Source organism: Taeniopygia guttata, chromosome 4 (genome assembly GCF_048771995.1).
Source record: "Taeniopygia guttata chromosome 4, bTaeGut7.mat, whole genome shotgun sequence".
NCBI classification, from domain to species: Eukaryota; Metazoa; Chordata; class Aves; order Passeriformes; family Estrildidae; genus Taeniopygia; species Taeniopygia guttata.
Window position 1 is genome coordinate 38,553,473 of NC_133028.1, and position 21,019 is coordinate 38,574,491.

General features: G+C 37.1%; 1 protein-coding gene across 2 annotated transcripts in view; it reads right to left on the reverse strand.

Annotated features, from left to right (window-relative positions):
* CPE (carboxypeptidase E) overlaps positions 1 to 21,019 on the reverse strand; it is a 57,213-nt gene that overhangs the window by 26,197 nt on the left and 9,997 nt on the right. Inside the window, exon 1 of one of the 2 annotated variants that reach the window (XM_072928426.1) lies at positions 10,892 to 11,102. The exons of the other annotated variant lie outside the window; for it this stretch is intronic. Within the exon in view, the coding sequence (XP_072784527.1) occupies positions 10,892 to 11,087 (196 nt within the window). The 5' untranslated portion in view covers positions 11,088 to 11,102. Of the gene's footprint in view, positions 1 to 10,891; positions 11,103 to 21,019 lie in introns of those variants that run through there. 2 annotated transcript variants of the gene reach the window in all.

Consider the following 21,019-nt stretch of genomic DNA (forward strand, 5'->3'; position numbering starts at 1 on the left):
GTAACGGCCGCTCAAGTTCAAAGCAGATTTTAAAAATCATCAGAACTTTAGAAGCAACAAATACCTTTCTACATATACATCTGGATTAACCAAGTTAGTTTTATAACAGATTGCATTTCTTTTGCCCTAAGAAAACAAAATAGGACTTTCCATTTAGAGAATACCTTAGTGTTACAGCAGCAAGTATCCTTAGGTCATCATTGAAGATGAGGTTCCTAAGAAACCAAATACTATATTGGTTTTCACCCTTACCAATCTGTGAACCACCCGTACCAGTCTGTGGCAGAGCATAAAATGGGTTTTTTTGCCTACCAGTTTCTGTTCTCACTGCTAGGAAAAAACACGGACCCAAAATGTCCCCTGTCACTCTTTGTAAAGGACACTGGCACTACAAAGATGTCATGAGTAACTCTGTCCACTGTGATGCTGGCTCTGGGGTGTAATAGATTCATCTCTTCCACTGTGCTCAGTAGGAGAGGAGGATTTTCCATCTATAACAAGTGAATTTTCATTTCAAGAGCACTCACTGTATCCCTCAAGTTTTGGTTGGCAGATAGAGCAAAGATTTTTTTATTTTCAATCTATCAATTTATCATGGAAATAAACCAAGTTATGAGCAAGCTGACACATAATTTAGACATGTATTCATGATGGTTCCTCATCAAGTTCACTTTAACAACCTTTCTCTCTTCAGCAAACTCCAGAATCAGCTTTTTCATTTCAACTACAAAGGTACTTGCCAGTTATCAGAGCACTTCAAAAGGACCGAGCTCACATATCTCATTCCTTTTGCATGTAACAACTATATGGGGAATTTCAAAGCTAAACTAGTTCAAATGCCTGCTGCCAGCAGGAGACACATTTGGGTTCTGCTTTTCCTCATTTTCATTTCATGAAGAGAAGAAATAAAAATCAGAAAAAAACCCCCACAGCATTTATATCTAGATTCCAGGCTCTAAAGTCAAAGAATTGGGCAGGAATACTGGACAAATAATCGAAAAAGTTAAAGTAAGATCTCCCTTATTACTGGAAACAAACCAAGAAAAAGTCAGCGAAAATATGTAAATAATTCTTTTTCACTATATTATACAGGCCAAATTAAACATTATTACGTAGGTTTAGATTAGAAGGAATTATTTCTTGTGAGGGTGGCGAGGCACTGGCACAGGTTGCCCAGAGAAGCTGTGGATGCCCAGACCCTGGAAGTGCTTAAGGCCAGGCTGGATGGAGCTTTGAGCAACCTGTCTAGTGCAAGGATCCATGCATCAGGGGAGCTGGAACTAGATATCTTTAAGGCTCCTTCCAACCCAAACCATCCTGTGATTCCCTCTGCCATATGGGTGGCCAAAACCACAGAAGTGCTGCCAAGAGCTTGTGTGGCAGCAACTTTCAAGTTGGAAATGATGGACACTGGGATTTTCCCAGCAGTGCCAGAGCATACAGCAAATCTGAAAAGAGCTGAGGAAGTAAAGTCAGGCCAGGGCTCCTCCTCTGTAGCATCATTCCCCAGAACTCGCTGCAAGGCCATTTTCCAGGAGGAAAGCAAGCTTGGGCTGCACTGCCTTGGGTCCTGGGCTGCACCAGCATGTGAGAGGGAAGCACAGAGGTCATCTTCACCCAGCAAAACTCCTTGCCTTTGCTCTCTCCATAGAGGAGAGCTATTTCAGACTGAAAAGTACCACAATTTCTGTCACAAGGATGTTCTGTGTCCTTGGGAAATATATTTTCTCTGCTTAAGAGGAATAACTAATGGTAAGCCTCCAGACTTGCTTCCTGGATTTCCTTTCCTGAGGCATCACAATGGCACTTGTTACTCCACCAAGACTCCTGGTACTGGACGTTCCTTCTTGATTGGTAACTGGAGCATTCTTTTATTTCACTGCTATTTTGTCACAATCTGACACTGTGTGAAAAAACCTGTGGGCTGCAGATCTGTGATTCAGGCAGATGATGCTGAAGTGCATTGGTCATTGCTAACAGAGGGAAAGGATAAAATTTCCTCAAAAATGTACCCCTGCAACAAGTCCCTTGTTTAGGCAGCATGTTACAGAATAATAGCTCATTTTGCACTGGCATATTTATTCAGCTTCCCTTGCTTAGATGAGCCTGAATATTTACTGATCTTCACTTCTTTGATTATTGGCCATGGAAGTTACAGAAACTGTTATAAAGTGACCTTTTATAAAAATGACAGAAGGACAAAGGAAAAGTGCAGAAGTTAATTATGCTGTTAATTTGCTCCCATGTGGGAAAAAATATGAAAAACTGACTTGTGATTGACTAACAGGGACACCATTTACAACCAACCTGATTTATGTCAATATTCTCTCAGAAACCAATAGATACCCACGTAGCTTCTTTTAGTCTTAAAAATTATTTTATTATCATGCTTTTTATATAAATTTTTAACAGAGTTAAAAATACATTTATACCAATTTTTAACAGAGTTCAGTAATTTCAAATGCTGGGGGGGTGGGGGGAGGTTTCCAGAAAAAGTACATCTGCATTGTAGCCTTAAAAACCTGGTAAACTCTGTGAAACCCTGATGGGAAAGAGCCTGATTTTAGCAGCTAATTCTCTCTCAAATTTCTGTATTTAAGGTATGAAGCTTAAGTGACAACCAGCAGTAAATCCCAATTGTGTTTGTGCTTCAGACAGCAGTGGTTGAATCACGTCAGTATAAAGCAGAAGAAAATAAAGGTTACATGGGTAGAGAGTGATCAACACTGGTAGAGCAACACTACATATTGCAATACTGGCTCCAAAAACTTTCAATGTTATGTAAAAAGTTTAAATAAAAATTACCATTGTACCTTAACAATTTATTTATAGTCAGTCAGTAGAAATGCAGACCTGCATGTTTGGAGAAGGTATCTGTTCACACTCACACATGTTTGAAATAGACACCCTTTAGAAAATGCCCCTCATATCATCTCACACAATAAAATAAGCAAAAAAGTGATTACTCTTAGCAAGGTAGTATAATAGTTCAAGGAGAGCAAGCTAAAGTGGTGCAGAGACTAATAAAATCAACCTTCATGCGTAAGAGGAAGAAGTGAATCATACAACAGATTTATGACTCAATAGTAATGATGGAGATAACTGAACCAGACAAATCCTTTGTCTCCACAGCAGATGTGAGTGAATCCAGAAGGCTTTCAGGAGATGCTTTGCCTTTAAATAAGGGAGCTCCAGACAAAAGAATCTCATATGGACATTGACCCTGACACTGCAAAGCACAGTACAGCTGTATAGCTGAGACACAGAACAGACTTCATAAGATAGAAATGGCTAACACAAAAATCCGTAATGGCTTTTAGGTCTGCTCAGACACACACTGCAGTGTCCTAAAACCAGGTATTTTTCCTCATATAGGGAACAAATGCAATGCTTTTTATTTTCCCAGTTTTCGTCAGAGCTTCCACTGGGTTTTTCCTCCAAAGAGTAGTACGATATTTCTGCATTTACCTTTACAATATGCATTGTGCACGTGGTCTCAATCAAGAACAACAGAAATTGCAATCCTGACCTTGAAGAGCACTCTGTAAATGCAGAAAGTCAACCAGCAGCTGAGCAACCACCTATTTCATAATGAACCCTATGTATGGCAATAGACCTCAGTGAAATTTGGTTTAAAATGAACCTAGCTAGGGTTTATTCTAATTGTACACAGAAAGGCTACTTCAAAGTAACAAGGCACATTCCTCACAAAAGGGGAAATAAGAGCCATGTTCTACCATTATGCCCACTATGCCTCCAGTATGCCAAGGACATTAAAGGGCAATCAATGACCAGCAGGGTCAGTAACCAAGGAGTAATTCCTAGCACTGTCTAATTACTGTTTCCACTGAGCAAAACAAAGCAGCTACAGAAAATTCATCTTTTGTGGTCCCTTTCATCTCACTTGAAACTTCCTTTCTCTTTTATGTTACTAGCAGTACATCAGACAAGCTCTTTTCTGACAATGCAGAGGAAACATCATGTTAGTGAAAAAGTACATCTTATCCAAGCACAATTTTGTCCACTAATAAAAGTCCAAGGGCTTTTGTTACTTCTGTCAGTGGTATCTGACATCAGTCTGAGCATTTTCACCACAATTCTTGTGTAGTCACTTATATTTTTTTAGTAAGTGTAATAAAATATTGGGAGCTGAGATTTTGCACACCTCTGAAATTCAGACCATATTAAAACACTGAAACCAGGAGGAAAACAAAGACCTACCTGTCAGATTTATTGCATGTTATTTCAATTTTATGCAGGTGTAGAAAGCTGGCACAGTATAGCAAAGAGGTGTAATTAAATCTGGCATGTTTAAAAGCTGGATTCATGTATTTTGTACCTTTATTCAAAATATTCTGAGATTTGTGAAATTAGTTTTCTCACACATACTGCCATTATTCATGGCACAGAGTTAGCCATGAAGTATCTAATTAGCCAGCCCACAGAAAAGAGCATAATAGAGTCAAAAAGCATCTCTTGAGAAGCCCTACAGCAATATTCTCACTTGAGGCATTTGGGGCAGTTTGAGAAGGTAGACTTCTCTAAATGAAGAAAAAAGGGAACCTAGGAAATAATAATGCAAATCAAATAGGAAGATTATGTGGTGCCTGACCCAAAACACATCTATCAAGCTCATTCAAGAACAATAATATAACAAAGAGAGGAACAGTACTGAGTAGTGTGGCTGCAAAATCTTTTATACTATAGGAGCACTTCTCTACCTTTGTGTTTGTATGTGGATACATACATCTCATAAAAAGGCAGGAACATCCCTCACTGAGAGACTCAAGCAACAAGGAGGTCACCCCCAGGTCACAAAAATTATTTTCATGTTTCTTTTGCTAACATCATCTTTGATCTAAAGCATACTTCTAATTTTAACTAAAGAAATTGCATTTACAGATACTCAAAATCATATGAAAAGACAGATTTGGCACAGTTCACAAACAAAATCGAAACCACATGATTACAAGAGAGAGAGAGAAAAACCCTTTTGGGAAGTGACCTAGTATTCCCTGTTTTTATTAACCCTGTTACACCTACTACATTCAGTAGTTCATTCTTATTTAATTAAACAAACTGAAATATAATATTTTAAATGAAATTATTATATTTTTGTGCTAAAAGACAAAGTTGTTTGGATTGTTCAATAAAATATTGTCTTTCCAGTATTTGACACATTTTCTACTTTTTTTTATATGCACATCACCTTTTCTTTCAACCTGGTCTAAGCTTCTATGATCACAGTGCAATGACTGCCAAAAGCATGCTTCAGGATATTTTTTCCAGCTAAACCATAAAGAAAAAATAAATAGTTACAAAATGTAACTAATCTAAAAAAGTGTGTTCAGATTTTAGGTACACAGAATCAGGAAGGCAAAGGGACTGAAGATTACCACACTGAATACTAGGAACCAAACCTAAAAAAAGGCAACAAATATGGCAAAGAGCAGCCAACACACAAAACTCACCGAGACAACTCCTAACCCTACATGAAGGAACTATACTTTTCTCCCCAAACAACCCAGTGATATTTGACCTGATTTTAACCATAGAACCATTCTTCTTCTATATGTATACAACAAGGACATTTTCTCTGTTACCTGTAGCAAAAACTACCACTGAAATTGCAGTGAGAGCTCAGTTTTATCTTGTTTTCCTTTATGCAGGACACATTAAACATATACATACCTGCAGCATATTAGCACTGGAGGAGTTCATCTGGAATGTCAAGTCAAGCATACACTCAGGAGTTTGACAGAAAAAGGCATTACAGATTCAAGCAAAAGCAACTTTGAGAAAAGATTTTCCACTGACTCCTGTAAATTCTCAATCAAGTTTTTATTTCTGAAAAGTTCCTCTCTGGATGCAGTTTTTCTATCCACATTTGGTTTCTATCCACATTTAACAATTTATTTTTTTTTTTAAGCAAAAGCTTTTCACTTATTTATAAGTCATCTGAGGGTAAAAAAATACAGGCTCTATTCAACAACTCTTTTATTTTCAAAGATGTTTTCTTTCCAGCTGTGTACCTATAAAAATTCAATTTTTATGCTAGAATTCTCCAGGTGGCTTGCTTTCACTGAAACTTGCTCTTCAAATTAGGTATGAACCAAAGGATTATACAAAGCTTGACACACCATGTTGAAGATGAGATTTAGAATCCTGACACTATTTGAAAAACTACTAGAAAAAGTGTGCAGAAGGGCACATAGGTGTAGTGGGAAGTCAATGCCTAACTGCCTGATTTTGCTTAAAAAGGAGAACAGAAGGTAAAATCACATCTATGTTACACTATTGCTATGCTAAGACAACTATTTCAAATTCTCCCCTGTTAGAGAATTACCCTTTTTTTACAGAGGGAAACCAAACATTCCAGGATAAGCTTTTTGTCCCCCACTGGACCGGGTAGTCTAGTACTGTAACCCCATGAAAGTGACAAACTCAAAACCAAGGTCTGCTCATAAAAGATTCCACACTGGGAACAATGCTGTTATCACACCTTACACTATTCAGGAGGCCCCATTAGATCTAAATAATCAACTCAACATGTCAAAGGAAGCAGGATATGAGGGCAAACCTAAGTAAAAAAAAAAAAAAAAAAAAAAAAAAAAAAAAAAAAAAAAGTAGTCCAGGAGATAATTTCAGGAACTGTTAGTTTCCTGACTAGGAAATGTTGTTCTTTCATGGCTTCATAACTTTCAAAGTACCAGGCTGAAAGATAACACTGTAACATAGGAAGCCAGACTCTATCAGACTTTCTGACCTATGCATTATACATGTCTGCTATGGGCATATTTGGCTTAGAGCTTTTTCAAATAAGCAAAAATAGTCCAACCATTATGTTTTTCCCCAGAAAAAGAAAGGTTCCTATTTAAGATTGCTTGTTAAAACAAAGTGGCTTGACTCCAATTAAGAAATACAAAAATTCACTTTACTATACTGATCACTAAACAACAGACTTGAAAAAAAAAAAAAAAAAAAGCCTTCCAAAACTACACACCTAAAGCCCAACACATCAGTGAGAGCTGACAGTCCCTCCTTGCCAACATGCAACATCCCATTATAAGGGATAGTCACAGTGCAGAAAGCCATTCTGGGATTTTAACCATGGTTTACTCGAAGCTGCCACTCCAGCAGAGCAAGACTTCCCAAACAAGCATTAATGCCATTGGCACAAAGCCTGTACCAGCCCCAGGAAAGGACAGGCACCACTGTGCCACTGCTGAACAATGAATGTACCTGCTCTGGGAGCATCTGCTATGTAAGCAAAAAAAAAAAGAAGAAAAAAAAAGAAAAGAAAGAGAGAATAAAACCATATGGCCAGAACAGGGCAGGCCATGGTCTTACCACAGACCTCATTAACCCCTTTTCCTCCCTTGCCTTTAAGAACTGCTGTGAGAAAAGTAAGTATTAAGGAAAGATCTGTGGAAGGATATCAAGCATGGCCTCTGACACTGCTGTGGGGAATTGGTTTGCTACCTGTCACAAGAGCAAGCGCAAGAAAGGTGGTTTGAAACTTTGCTCAGTGGACAACAGAAGCAATCATTAACAGATCAGACGTACAAATAAATATTTTAACACTGAGGTTTTAACATCTAGTAATTATATTACCTTACACTGAGGTTTTAACATCTACTAATACTTTGTTAATGTTTAAACAGCAACAAAATCAAGTACTAATCCTAAATTATACTCCACGCCTCTGGACTCAGAGAAACCTCCAAAACAGGCAGAAGAAGCAATATTCAGCTCAAATAGAAAACTGAATATGAGTGCATTTTTTTTAAGAAACAGTTCAAAATGAAGAAACAGACACAATGGTGTAAGAAAAGGACTGAGCAAAATGAAGTCACTTCACTGAACTGTTAGTATGAAAGCAAGTGAATAATGGCAGAGAAAAAAATACATAGCACTCACTTCTCATTACACTGAATTTTTTCTTGAGTATATTGATAATATGGTTCCACTCAAAAAAACAAAAATTAAGAGCCTTATGATATTTTTGAAAGTCTGGGCAGCAGTACTGCAGAACTTTTTCTTCATGGATTTTTGCTACTGAAATATCCTAATAGACGTAATTCTGTTATCACATCAATGCACACAAGGGAAAGCAGGATGACATGTGATGTTCAGCTGCTATTTGCTTATCATTTGGCTTTATAGCTAAATGCTTCTATTTACATGAAGGAAGGAAATGTCCCATCTTATGGTTTTATTTCAGGCTTGCTGAATTGGGATTACAGTCACAGAAATACACCTACAAATGAGAACACAAGTTTTGTGAAAATGCTATCACAACTGGTGAACATACAATTTTTCAGGCAAATTACACAAAACTAGAGAAGCATTTTTATTGTGCCCTTCCTGTGTAGGCTTATTTAAATCCCTTGAATGTTGTAAATCAACAGACAAGGGTGAAAGACAACTACTTTTTAACCAGTTTAGTGAGAAAGGTAATGTCTGCATGGAAATTTTGTCTCCTCCTCCTGCCAGAAGATTTTGCTCTTAAGTAGAGCTAGACAAAATTGTGGGGTGTTTTTGGTTTTTTTTCCCCACAAGTGAACGCTGTAAGATTCTGCAAGTATCCTGGAGAGCCAGCATCCAAGCACGTGTCAAAGGCTATGGTCCATGACACAATAATTTTATTTTTAAAGTGAATCTAGAAGTTAAATTTATCAGTGAGAGAATAAATGTTGATATTCAAATGTATTGTGACAGTTCAGATTCTCACCTTTATTGATATAGAGATTAGAGTGTGATGACTCCTCTGTGAGCATGCAAACTCAAAAAGTACTTCTGGCTTTTGTGAAGGGCTCAAAACATTAATTCATAAAAACACAAAGCTCTACAGAATACAGACATATTTTATCACTTCTGAGATTTGACAAAACAATATCAAACCACATTATTCCAAATCCTGTGCTGAATTGCTGACCAATTGAAGAAGGATTATTGTCTGGAGTGATCATTCTACAGTATTACATTGAAACAAGTTGCTGGTGAGAAGAAAAGTAGCCTGAAGTAAGTTTTTAAGTAAGTAAGTTTGAAGAGCTGGCATAAAGATCACCACACCAATTCATAACATGATCTACTTATTCTAACAGTACTCACATTTTAGTAAAAGGTTAAAACTCAGATGTTTGATAGTGCAAAATCTCCACTCTTCAAATGTGTAAGAACATATGAAAGAAACAAGTGTTAAGATCAGGATAAGTGACACTTTCTGGGTTTTATTGTTTCTTTTTTTCCATTACATGTGGTCCTAGCTATATTATTTCATACAGAAAGAGAATTTTGTTCTTTAAAATTATCCTATGATAGACTTTTTGTTATTGTTTAGTTTGGTGGGTTTACTCATTCAGTTTTGTGGAATGGGATTACTCTCTCTCCTAGATTTGACTGTGATTAGTTATAAAGGAGTAACAGATGTAAACAGATGGGCACAGCCACGTATGGGTGGCAGCAAACCACAAAAGCAGCCCATTAACTGTTCCAATGAGCACCGCTAAAACAGATGTGCATTCCAATAATAATGCACTCTGAAGTTACACTGCTTTCAGTGACACCGTGCATGTCGGAGGTCTAGAAAGACATGACAGATCCCCCTCAGAGCACCTTCTCTGTTAGATGCATTTTTTCTGTCAAATATAGGAAAATGAGATTTTACTTCAGCAGTATTCTCTGCCTGGAGATACTGGATACTGAACCTGACACATTTTGCTGGCACAAATTCCTAGTGCTACATTTTTTTTACAGAAACTTTGATGTAGGTAATTTCAAAGAATTATTCTGGAAGCAGAATCCTGCATAGCAGACCAAGTGAAACCCCACTTCTTTCTGAGTTTAAAACTTTCCACTGGATCTGTACATTGCAAAAATTATCCAAAAAGCAATAAATCAAGCCAAAAGTATCCAATCAATGTTTATATAGCAAGGCTATAAATCCTTCTTTACATCACAGTGGACTAAAAATTCACTTCTCATCATACAGGCTTGAAGAGGGGATAGAAAAACACGGGGTTTTTTCCCTTTAAAATTTTTAAGGCTATGGCATTGCAATTATTTTCATAAACATATATCCTATATATAAGGTATAGCATTAAGACAATGTCTTTTTTCCAAGAACTTCTCTTCATTTAGAAGCACTTGTGTATTTTTAATTTACCTTACCATTTACAGAATGTTAGAAATGGGAGACAGAGGCACTTATTAAAACTACATACTCAGATGAGAAGTTTATTTAAGAAAACAAAGAAAATATTTAGTACATGCTAAGATTTCCTCTGGAAAACACTGTGGAAATACAAATTATGCTGTTCTCCTTCAGCACTTACCCATCCTTCATTCTAGGGAATGTTAGTATGAAAGCAAGTGAATAATGGCAGAGAAAAAAAGGAGGCCAGGATTTCCTGAGGTTAAAATACAATACAGAAGATAATCAGTCTTGAGTTTTCCCACCAAATCAAAATATTTCAAAAGTTTTTGTGGATTTTAGGGTGAGTTACAAGCTAAGCTGCTGTAAGAGGCCAAACAATAAAGGCAATTATAGAGAATACAAAACCAGTGTAAGCTACCTTAAGCAGACAATAAGATGAAATATGAAATTACATACCATTTCAGCCTCTGAAAGGAACAAGCTCAGTTCTGCTGCAAGGCTTGTAAGTGAACAAAGGCAGCAGTCTCACAGCATTGCAGTGACTGGAAAACAGCACTTTGAAATTCAGTCACTTGCCCAGAAGGCTATTCCATGATTCAAGGTAATGTTTTTGAGAATAGCAGAGAAATGCTTTGAAGAAATTGGAGGTCCTCTATATAAAGGGTGAGGGAGAAGAAATTTTCATTACAAAGGACCCAGAAAGAGAGAAGACAACAGGGAAAAGGTGCAAACCTGGCAGCCTGAGCTCAGACAGTGCTATTCCCTGAAGCCTGAGGAGCAGAGGTGCCAGATGTGGAGCCTCCCAGCCCGCAGCCCTCACACAGCAGTGCCTCAGTGCTGCACAGTCCCGGGGACGGAGCACAGACCAGCCCCCCCAGGCGCTGGGCTCACACTCAGCAGCACTGGGACACCACGTGGATGTTCCCATGGCCTTGCTGTAAGGTAACAACCAGCTTTTCATCTTCATTCCTTCATCCTGCCAGACCAAGAGCCCAGACCAATCACCCACACATCCTGCTGTTTTCACATCATCTAAAACTGCAAAGAGTTATCACACTAGCAATAGGAAGGAGAGAATGTGGGATATCTTCATTGACTTCTCATGCCACAGACAGCACCACCTAGCACTGGACTAAGAACAAGCAGAGAATGAACATTTCAGGATTTGTCCATATTTTTTCTCTTAATTTAATTTTCTAGCTTCAATCGTACTAGATTTTTTCCTATGGGTTTTTTTTTAAATACAACTGTTTCCTTACTTCATGTCTTCACCTTTTTCTTTTAAACCATCTCCTCACTACTAAGTTTAAACAGTTAATTACTTTCTCTCTGATGAAGTATTCCATGCTGAATAGCATTTCCACATGTGATCCCACCACTGCTTAATCCTTACCCTTTGCTTTCTGTCCATCCATCCTGAAAAATACTCAATTTGACACAGTAATAGCATCAATTCACTGGAGACCTGTTGGACACCCAAAGCAGCAGCTATGTGTCCTGGGTTACTGCCAAATTAATGTATTTGCATTTATGTTCTTTATGGCCTGGACAAGCACTGAAGTAAAACCAGTGCTTGGCCTCCTAGAGCCCCCACCATAACACTGGGGTTGTTTATTCAAGTGACTGGAATTGATGGAACATCACATGCATTGGAATAATGCTGGGACATGCACTGTCTCAGTTTATGTGTCAAAAAATGACATTATTTTAGCTACTGCCTCTACAGGCTCAGTGCTTCAAAAATTAGTGCTCCCTCTGAGCCATTTTTTAACCTTCCTCTCTTACATTTTTCCATCATATCCATCATCACAGTATTCTTACCTCTGGAAAATATCTTGTAACCAATTTCTACTGTCAATTAGATCAGTGAAAAGCAGTGCACTGCATAACTTTTCATAGAAAAGCCAGCTCATTTCTTCCACTGCTGTGTGGATTTTACTATCCAGGAACAAAGCATTCGTCTTTCTTGTAAGTGAAACAAACTTAAGTAAAAAATATCCTTAACAGTGATGTTTTGGTCCATGATATGGATAAAAATTACATTTCAACTACAGATTATTCTCAAAGGTCAAATTAATACAAAAATGATATATAATGTGATTTTACTTTTACTAGAATTATGAAGAGTTTTACCCAGTTTTTTCTCTTCTGATAATTCTAAAAATGGTTAACACCTGATAATTAACTAAGAACACATCTTATTTCATTTTTTGCACTCCACTTATCAGTGAAATGTAATTATGACTCATGGTTCCTGAGGAAATTTCACAGAGACACAGGTCTGAAACCATAATTATGATATTATGACAACTTTATGAGCTGGCATGTCAAACACAGTCCAGCATTTCCATGGGAAAAATTAAAAGGTCAGGAATTTCCCTCCAGAGTTGTGACTTTAAAAAAAAAAAACAAACCATAAAAACAATGTAAAGAAATAAAGAGCAGAGAAAGAACTTCAAAATTATAATTAAGCTTTATACTAATTTCCAAAGTGTTCCTTGACAAATGAAAATGTTTTTTTTAAGATATCATAATAGTTATATACAATTTGACTACTCTAAAAAAATATTTATTTTGCTATGGAAATTTGAAGAAAAAAATTCATTTTAAGAAGTTTATTAACACAGTATTATCAAAAAGAATGAGAACAATCAACTTCATCTTTGTGATATCAGCTAAAGACACTATTTCACACAAAAATATTAAGAAAAATCTAATTACAATAATGTCATCATCATTTCAAGAAAGAATATTTCTTTCCTTGCCTCTTTCCACAGAATACCTGATATTTTACAATACCTCCAATCCTACTGGGAATGAATATCTCACACTGTTGAAGATTATTTCTTTCTGAGGTTGCCCACCTCCAGATTATTAAAAGATATAATAAATTCACATCTGTCCTCATTTAAAATCCTGTGATGTTTCCTTTAATGAGTGGGTTGTTCATCCTGGTCCTTTCTTTGGCTTTCAATTTGAAGAGCCCCACTGCACAAGAAGATCTTGTCAATGGAGGTGTGAAAGCAGCGTGGACAAGTTTGACCTACTTAAGTGGGTGACAACAGTGATGAAGATGCAGGTTTTAAGCATAGGCTAGCACTACAAATAAGCACCAAAAAATTCCAGTTACAACATCCTCAGGCTCTTTTAACAGAGAGGAAAAGGTCTGGTAACATATTTTCATTTCTACTTTCTGATACAACTGCAGTTTTAATTATTTAGTGGATCCGTTATGAAGGGATGGGTTTGTGCCTCTCTCTTCTGAAAAACTTTGTCCTCCACATATATAATTACCCATATATCAGTAATTTAAAAGAACAAAACTTTCCTTGAACATCATCTTAACGCTCGTGCTATTTCAGAGTCTGTTTGAGTCTTGGTAAATAGGCTTGCCATGATTCTTCAGAGTAAATACAACTGAAAAGATCTCAAAACAGACAGATCTTTTTAACTGGCATCAAAACACTTCTTTCTCTTTTGATATAGCCTACAGAAAATCCTTCCTAGAATAGTGGGCACTCAGTAAACATTTTCTGCTACCACACTATAATTGTTCACATAGCAACACATCAGCACTCTTGGGAGAATTCTGTTTCTTTTTATCTAAAGAACTTTCACAGACTTTAACATTAGCTAGATTCTTTCATGTCTTTTCTCTATTTGCAGAGAACTAAATGAAACTGTTATTCAAGATGCACCATATCCCTCTAACCTATCTGCTCTTACTCCTTCAATACATGAGAAAGTTTTACAAAGTTACGTTTGGTATTTTTGTTCCCATTCTCCAAGACCACTTCCTTTTTAAAGTTATTTATGTTTTTCCCTTTTGAAATTACTGAATTGCAGACAAAGCAAGCTCTTGACTTGAACATAGTTTAAGCATAGATCTTTGAAGCTTTTGAGCCGAAAGTGAACATTTGCAACACTGTTTTCTGGGGTATCTTTCATTTGGCCACCTACCAATGGTATGCTGGTTTGCCTTGATGCTCTGATGAGACAGGATCACTGTGTTACAGACACTGACCCCACTCTTGCACGTCAAGCAAACAGGCTGGCCTGAGAAACCTTCCCTGAGTGCACTGTAACTTTCTTACAGTTGATAAAAACTTCAAAAGATCTTTTTCTATAGCATGTAATAATGCTTCAAGTTTAGAAAAATGGGTCAATATATGCCAGGAACCCACCTGAAAAGACCTGGTGAACAATCGGTGAATTTCAATGTACCACATAAAAATGGCAAACTGAGACTTAAATTTCAACTATACCTTCACGTTTCAAACTGATTCATAATTGGATCATTTTATGAATTTATTCATTTTTGTTAAAACTTATTTAATCTAACTATATTACAGGAAAAAAAATCTTTAAGTGAAATATTGCCACTGAAGAATTCTGACCATTGCAGGAAAGACTGCTCCACAGCATCTTGACTGAACCAGGAAAACAAGGAATACAAACACAAGGTAGAGCAGACTTTTGATTTTTGACAATTCATAAGTCAAAAAAATTATTTTTTTTTAAACTACCAAAACTGTCATGTTTTTTAGATGGATACTTTTCCTCTTTTCCATTTTGGTAATTTTTCACAGAACAATATCTGAAGAAATTTTAAAAATACATTTTTGCTTCTCAAAGCTTTAAAAATCAAAAGCAGTTTGGAAGGAGTTTCTCATATGATTTTGGTGTTTCGTTTTCAGTTGTTGGGAGTTTTTTGACCTCCCCAAGAACTTAGCAAAAAGGCCTGGTCTTTTGAAGTAGTCTGAAATTGTAATTGCTGCTAGGAATAACCAAGCAAATAGGAAAGAAAAACAATCAAAGTATTAATTTTGGACATGCTGAAGATGATTAAAGATTTGCTAATAACATCAGTAAAAGAAAAATGTCCTAATTTATGTACTTCACAATGTACACACAATCACATGATTTTAATTCACAGTATGTTATTTCATATTATTATTAATGGTTTATGAAGACATATATAGCTCACCCTTGAGTCTTGCTTTTACACTACTTAGTAGTTTAAGAAATATATTGAACTCTGGATCCTTTGATGTCATTGTCAAAGCTTCGATTGATTTCACTGCCTGCAGAATTAAATCCCATATACATTTTCCTGCTTTATAATTTTGACTGTTTTCCTGGAAGATACATTGTAAACCCATTAATGGGAAAAGTGGAAGAATCAACTCTTGACATACATTTCTTGAAATGCACTTATGCATGTCTTATAAACTGCTTCAAAAATTAAACAAGGGCTACCCAATTTGCCAAGTAAACACAAAGAGAAATTATTCTCATTACCTCCAATGTATTTTTAACAACAAAGAGTAACAAGGGTAACCAAAGGGAAAATAAAAGAAAACAGGATGTCTGAACTGAATTGGACTTATTTCTAACCTAAAGCAATCACAGGGAAGAGTTTGATACACAGTCCTGTTTTTTGAATGTTGAAATTATTACAATTTTTTTTTTTTGCTTCTATTCCTAGACACTAGGTACACCTACTGTCCCTGTACACTTACTATTTCTTGTAATCCCATGCTCTTTTGCTCAGAGGTTTCTAATTGGACAATAACTGCAATAACAGATCCCAGTTCATATGAGACTGCAGCAATCATCTTGCCATCTGCTGAACCACTGATGTCATCATTTGTGTATTCCTTTTATGTATCTAAATGTAAATGTGATTTCTATCTCTGTTCAAAGCTTTGAAAGGGACATTTAATGATAGAGCTATAAATAACAGAGGAGGATCTCTATCTGTGGTTTCTCCCTGGCCTTTTTAATGTACATTTCCTTTTACAGCCACAGCTGCTTCCATTTTCCTGAGATTCTGCTGGAGAATCTCCTCCAGAAAGGTTTCTGCTCTAAACCACAATGCTATAAACAGATTGCTGACTAACGTGCCATGTTCTTATTGTACATTACAACTACAGCTTCCTTCTAGACAGTACAATCTTGATACACCCTATAATGAAGCCTTTAAGGCTGGAGAAAACAGAATCTCCACAGAATCTGTAGCAAAACCACATTTTTTTAGTCTTCTCTGTTTCCTCACCTCTATTTCACCCTTCCTGTACTCTGATAGCCTGCTTTTAAAATGCAGTTGTGGTGACTAAAAAAAAAGGGTAAAAAGGATGGAAATAATGGCAAAAAGAAAAGAAAGGAAAAAATGTTTTAAATGAATCTTTGTATAGAAAAATAAATATGTCATTCCTCACTTTCTAGGGTATAATGAGTCTAAATCACAACTGGAAGCTTGCAGAGGTTTCAACCTATATTTTTTATACCAGAAATAGGGTACAATCTACCTAGCTCAATGTGTATATATTTAATACAAGTAACCTGGGATGTGCTCCCAGATGCAGGCACTGACAATAAGTAAATTTTAATTTGTTCAGCTGTAGACATTCACTTTTCCCTTGCAACATGCAGCTCTCTTCCTGACTCTAGTTAGTAGCATGATGCTCAATGTCCTGCCTCACATCAATCTGTTTTATCTTGGAGAAAAGAAAATAAAACTAACATGACATTTGTAATTTATATTTAAAGCTACATAAAGTAAATTTTGATACCAAGTGAATAAGAAACCCATAGAGACACTATATTCAGTGCTAGCAAGTCCATACAGAGTGGATGAGTATGAGCAGAAGGCAGTGCCACTAAGTCATTAGAGAGGACACTAAAGAACTCTTTTTTTTTCTTGTTTAGGTCATCCTAGTCCTTTCAGCTCCTAGGAAAGAGAAAATGAAGAATGGACTGGACTGCACCAGACAGTATCTCAGTTTCTGTGGTGTCTGGCCAACTCAGATACCAAATGATTCCCTACAGGTTGCCACAAGCTGTGCAAGCCCTGTTGCCCCACGGTCCCAGAGGGCACAACAAATACTCTCTGCAACTCCAAGAGGGAAGTCAGAGGTATACACGGGCAATAAATCTTCTTCTAGTCTTCAGATCAAATAGAACTGAGCACTCCAGATTGATCTTATATTGTGACCTCACTGGGATTACAGGAGGTGCACTGGAATGATATCCAAAGGTGTAATTTTCCTGGGACAAACCTCAAGAAGTATGAATTGAATAACAGCTCTGTTTATATTTAAGCAAAGCATTTTTGGGGCCTTTTATTGATTCTTCATACAGGACACATTCCACCTTCTGATAATTTAGCTGTTTTTAACTATAAGTTTCTGAAATTTCCCCCATCATATGGAATAGTATTTTAGTAATCCACTGAATATAGAAAATCTATTGTTAAAATAAATCTATTGTATCTACAGTGCTATTGCAGTGGTATTTTGAGAACAATGTATCATTAGCCACCTATGGCTGGTTGTTTCAAAAGCACATTTCCATGACATTAGTTTTCAGGGCTACTGGTAAAATATATCACAAAAATTACTGTACATTATTATGTGTTCATTCCACTTCACATTAATAGTAAATTTAAAGAATTTTGTTGGACGCTCCAGACAAGAAAGCCTCGTTGCAACTATTTCAATTTCAGACAGTCAAGTCATCAGACTTTGCAACTCAGCAGAATGTTATGTAGCACAACTGGTGCTATTTCAGATGCTATTGTTTCTCAATTCTATCACCTTTTCTCACACTGAAATATTCAGTGAATAGCTTAATCAGCTGTAGTCAGCTCATTTAAATGCTATGGAAATGCAGCAAGAACTGAAGCAGCACTCCATCCCTGGAAATGAATGGAATGGAGAAAAAACCAAAAGTTCATTCCTAGACTATAAATACTGGTATGTCGAATGTCAGTATCCGAAGAACTGAAACAAATGAAATAATGTGAAGGAATGAAGTAACATCTGGCCAAAATTAGCAGCTTCAGAAATTAAGTTTTTAAGTACGAATAATAAAACTGAAAACTAACAAGCACCCAGAAGACCAAGCAGTGTGAGTGGTTACACCCCAGTTTGTCAGGCCAGGCTCCCTCCTGTTCCTCCCCCACAGATGGAGAAGGCTACTCCTGCCCCACAGGGTCTTACTTGTGGGTTTATCTAAAGCAAAGAGCCCACAGTCATGCAGGGGTAGCGTCACAGCCTCCCAGGGTGATTTTGATACTTTTGCACACTGTGGAAGTGGTGTGTGTTGTGGGAGTAGGAAGATGCATGGGAGGCTACAAGACATAACAAGGTAATGCTGGAAGGCTGCTCAGGGGTAACAGCATCTGCATCACCATGAGGAGGGTGTCTTGGGGTGAACTGACACCCAAAATTGCACCCAAGCTTTGTTTCAGAGAGAGCTGAATGACAGCATTAAAAACGAGCAAACAGGGAGCAAACTGACTTGCAAACTAGGAACTGGGGTTGGGAGTGGGCTGGGAATACAAGTTATTTGGCTTTCTTCCTGTGCCCTATATTAATTTTGTTAAAACAGAACTAAGCTGTAAAAACATTAAGCACCAAACATAATCATTCTAAAGCTATTTCAAGGAGTAAGGACATCCACAGCTATGTATTTCTTGGGTCCTGCACTTGAAGCAAAACTATATGAAGAATTTGTTTTGGCACCAAAGTCAGAGCTTCAGAATAAAAGCTTAAAACCGAAAGATTTGTGGAACAGACCCCATGCCCTTGATTCATTTTATTATTGTACTACACACTTCACACTAATATCCAAGAAATATCAATCACATCAATACCTGAGGACAAATGTTACACCGCTGCAGAACACTGCTAGAAATGCTTTCCATCAGTAGTTTCAGAACACCAGTAAGCTCTAAAAATGTAATATAAATGTAAAAATGCCTGTCAAGCTTAGGGATAATTATCAAGGCTTGACTTCAAATTCCATCCAGTTTTAAGTCTATCCAGGAGAACAAAGCCTCCAGCTAGTTTTCCTTCTAGCCACTTTCCTTACCATGCCCAGCCTGCAGAAAAACCTCCACACTGGAACTCAGACTCAGATAGGAATATTTCCTGGCTCTCATTCGGTCACTCTAGCCATTCATCTCTGCCTGGGGAAAAAGTCTAGGAATAATTAAGTATCGCAATGATGATTATCAAAGAACAAACCAGTGAAAATTTATTAGCATCTGAGGCACGTCAGCACTGTCATATAAGCTACTTTGGAAGATAACTCCCACTCCAGAGTGGTATTAAGGACAGCAGATGAAGACTCTGATATAAATAGATCAAAGAGAAGGTTTATCTTAGTCTCTACAAACTTTCTTATCAAATCCCTTGCTAAAAAATACATTTTTGAAGGCATATAGTGAAACTAAAAGAAAATACGTTTTTCTTGAAATTACAGTCTGAAGTAAGCTAAAGGGACTCTGTTTGGTTAGACCTTAATTTCTTCATTTAACACTGCAACATTACAACATACTTTTCCTTAATACACAATATGATCTTGTGTTGGTTCAAGGTGGTGGTGCTGTAGATCCCAAGCAGCTTTGCAGTGAAAAGGCTTATTTTTGAAAAAATGTGGCTGCCTTCACATTCACACCTGAAGAAACATGCAGAAGTGTGTATTTGTGCAGAGAATATTTTAAATATGTGCTGACTGAGTATAAAGCAAACTTCTGAAATTCCTTGTGCTGCTTCCCAAAGCCCCACTTCATTTCTGTACAAGCTGTGATTTCTCAGAATATTTTTGTGCACAAGACAGTTTTTCAAAGACTCTTTTAGCTTGTCTTACAAACATAAATCAAACCATGTTGACCAACTGCTTCCGTAACAGAACTGCACCTTTAAATACCACTAATGCCAGATGGTCTCAGCATATAAAGCAGCATGAGACAACATATTAATGCTACTCAAACAAGCAACTTGTGCTAGCAGCAGACCAATGAAATCAGTCTCAGGCTGCTAATCCTATCTGTCTCCATGGCAACATCTATTTCAGACAGTTCTTCAATTTTCAAGTCAGATGAGCTGCTTGGCTCCTAAACTTCTCTATTCATGAGGTGTTCCATTGTCAGGTACTTTTTCATCTCGTATTGGCTACTGCTATAATACAGATATTATTTTTATCAGCTGCTTCATGGAGTATCAAGGAACAGATATTCCTCTATTTCTGTTTATTTATAGGCTTTTTCACTAAAGATTTGTACTGAATGATTTTCACTGAAGTTTAGCAATATTTATTTTGACTATAGATTTGTTCCCTTATCTGCAACAAGTGGAAACCTTGCAAATATTGATGTCTCTGTTGTGACTCTCCCTATCAGCACCAGAAGAAAAGGAATTGGTTCCTTCTTTATATTTATCTGCTATGAAGGCAGATTTTTAAACAAAACAAAACACTGTGGATCTGCAGCAGGCAAATAGGGAGAGAAACTCTTGACAACTCCTCACCATATGTCCATTAGCATAGCTAAGTCAACAAAAATATTGGGGCTACTTGCTACTAGGAAAAATCTGGCAGGAAGCAGGTAGGAACTGCCTGTTAAAGGCAGATCAAATGCTGAGCCACATGCTATCTCTCAAGTACCTCTACCCCAGGCACATGGCACAGCCACACGTAAACCTAGCACAGAAGCTGAGAACCTAGGCATGGAGAGGAGAACCTGAGTCACCGGGAGAGGATGCTCTTACCCAAAACCACAAAAAATTCCCATCAGAGCCAGGAAAGCAGACAGCTATCCTTTAACACAAAATAGATTTTTCCTCTCTGTGAAACAACTTCTTACAATGGCAATGTTTAAAATTTAAGCATGTGAAAGCCCAGCTCCCAACCCCACATCTTTTCTTCCTCTCCATCCCTCTATGTACAGATGTCACCAAAGAGAAGGAAGACATTTCATCAAGAGCAGCATAAACTTGGACCACTTGTTCCTTAAGTACAGGCTATTACAAAATTAGAGTCATATTTAGCTTTCTTTGTTTTAGGGTATACATG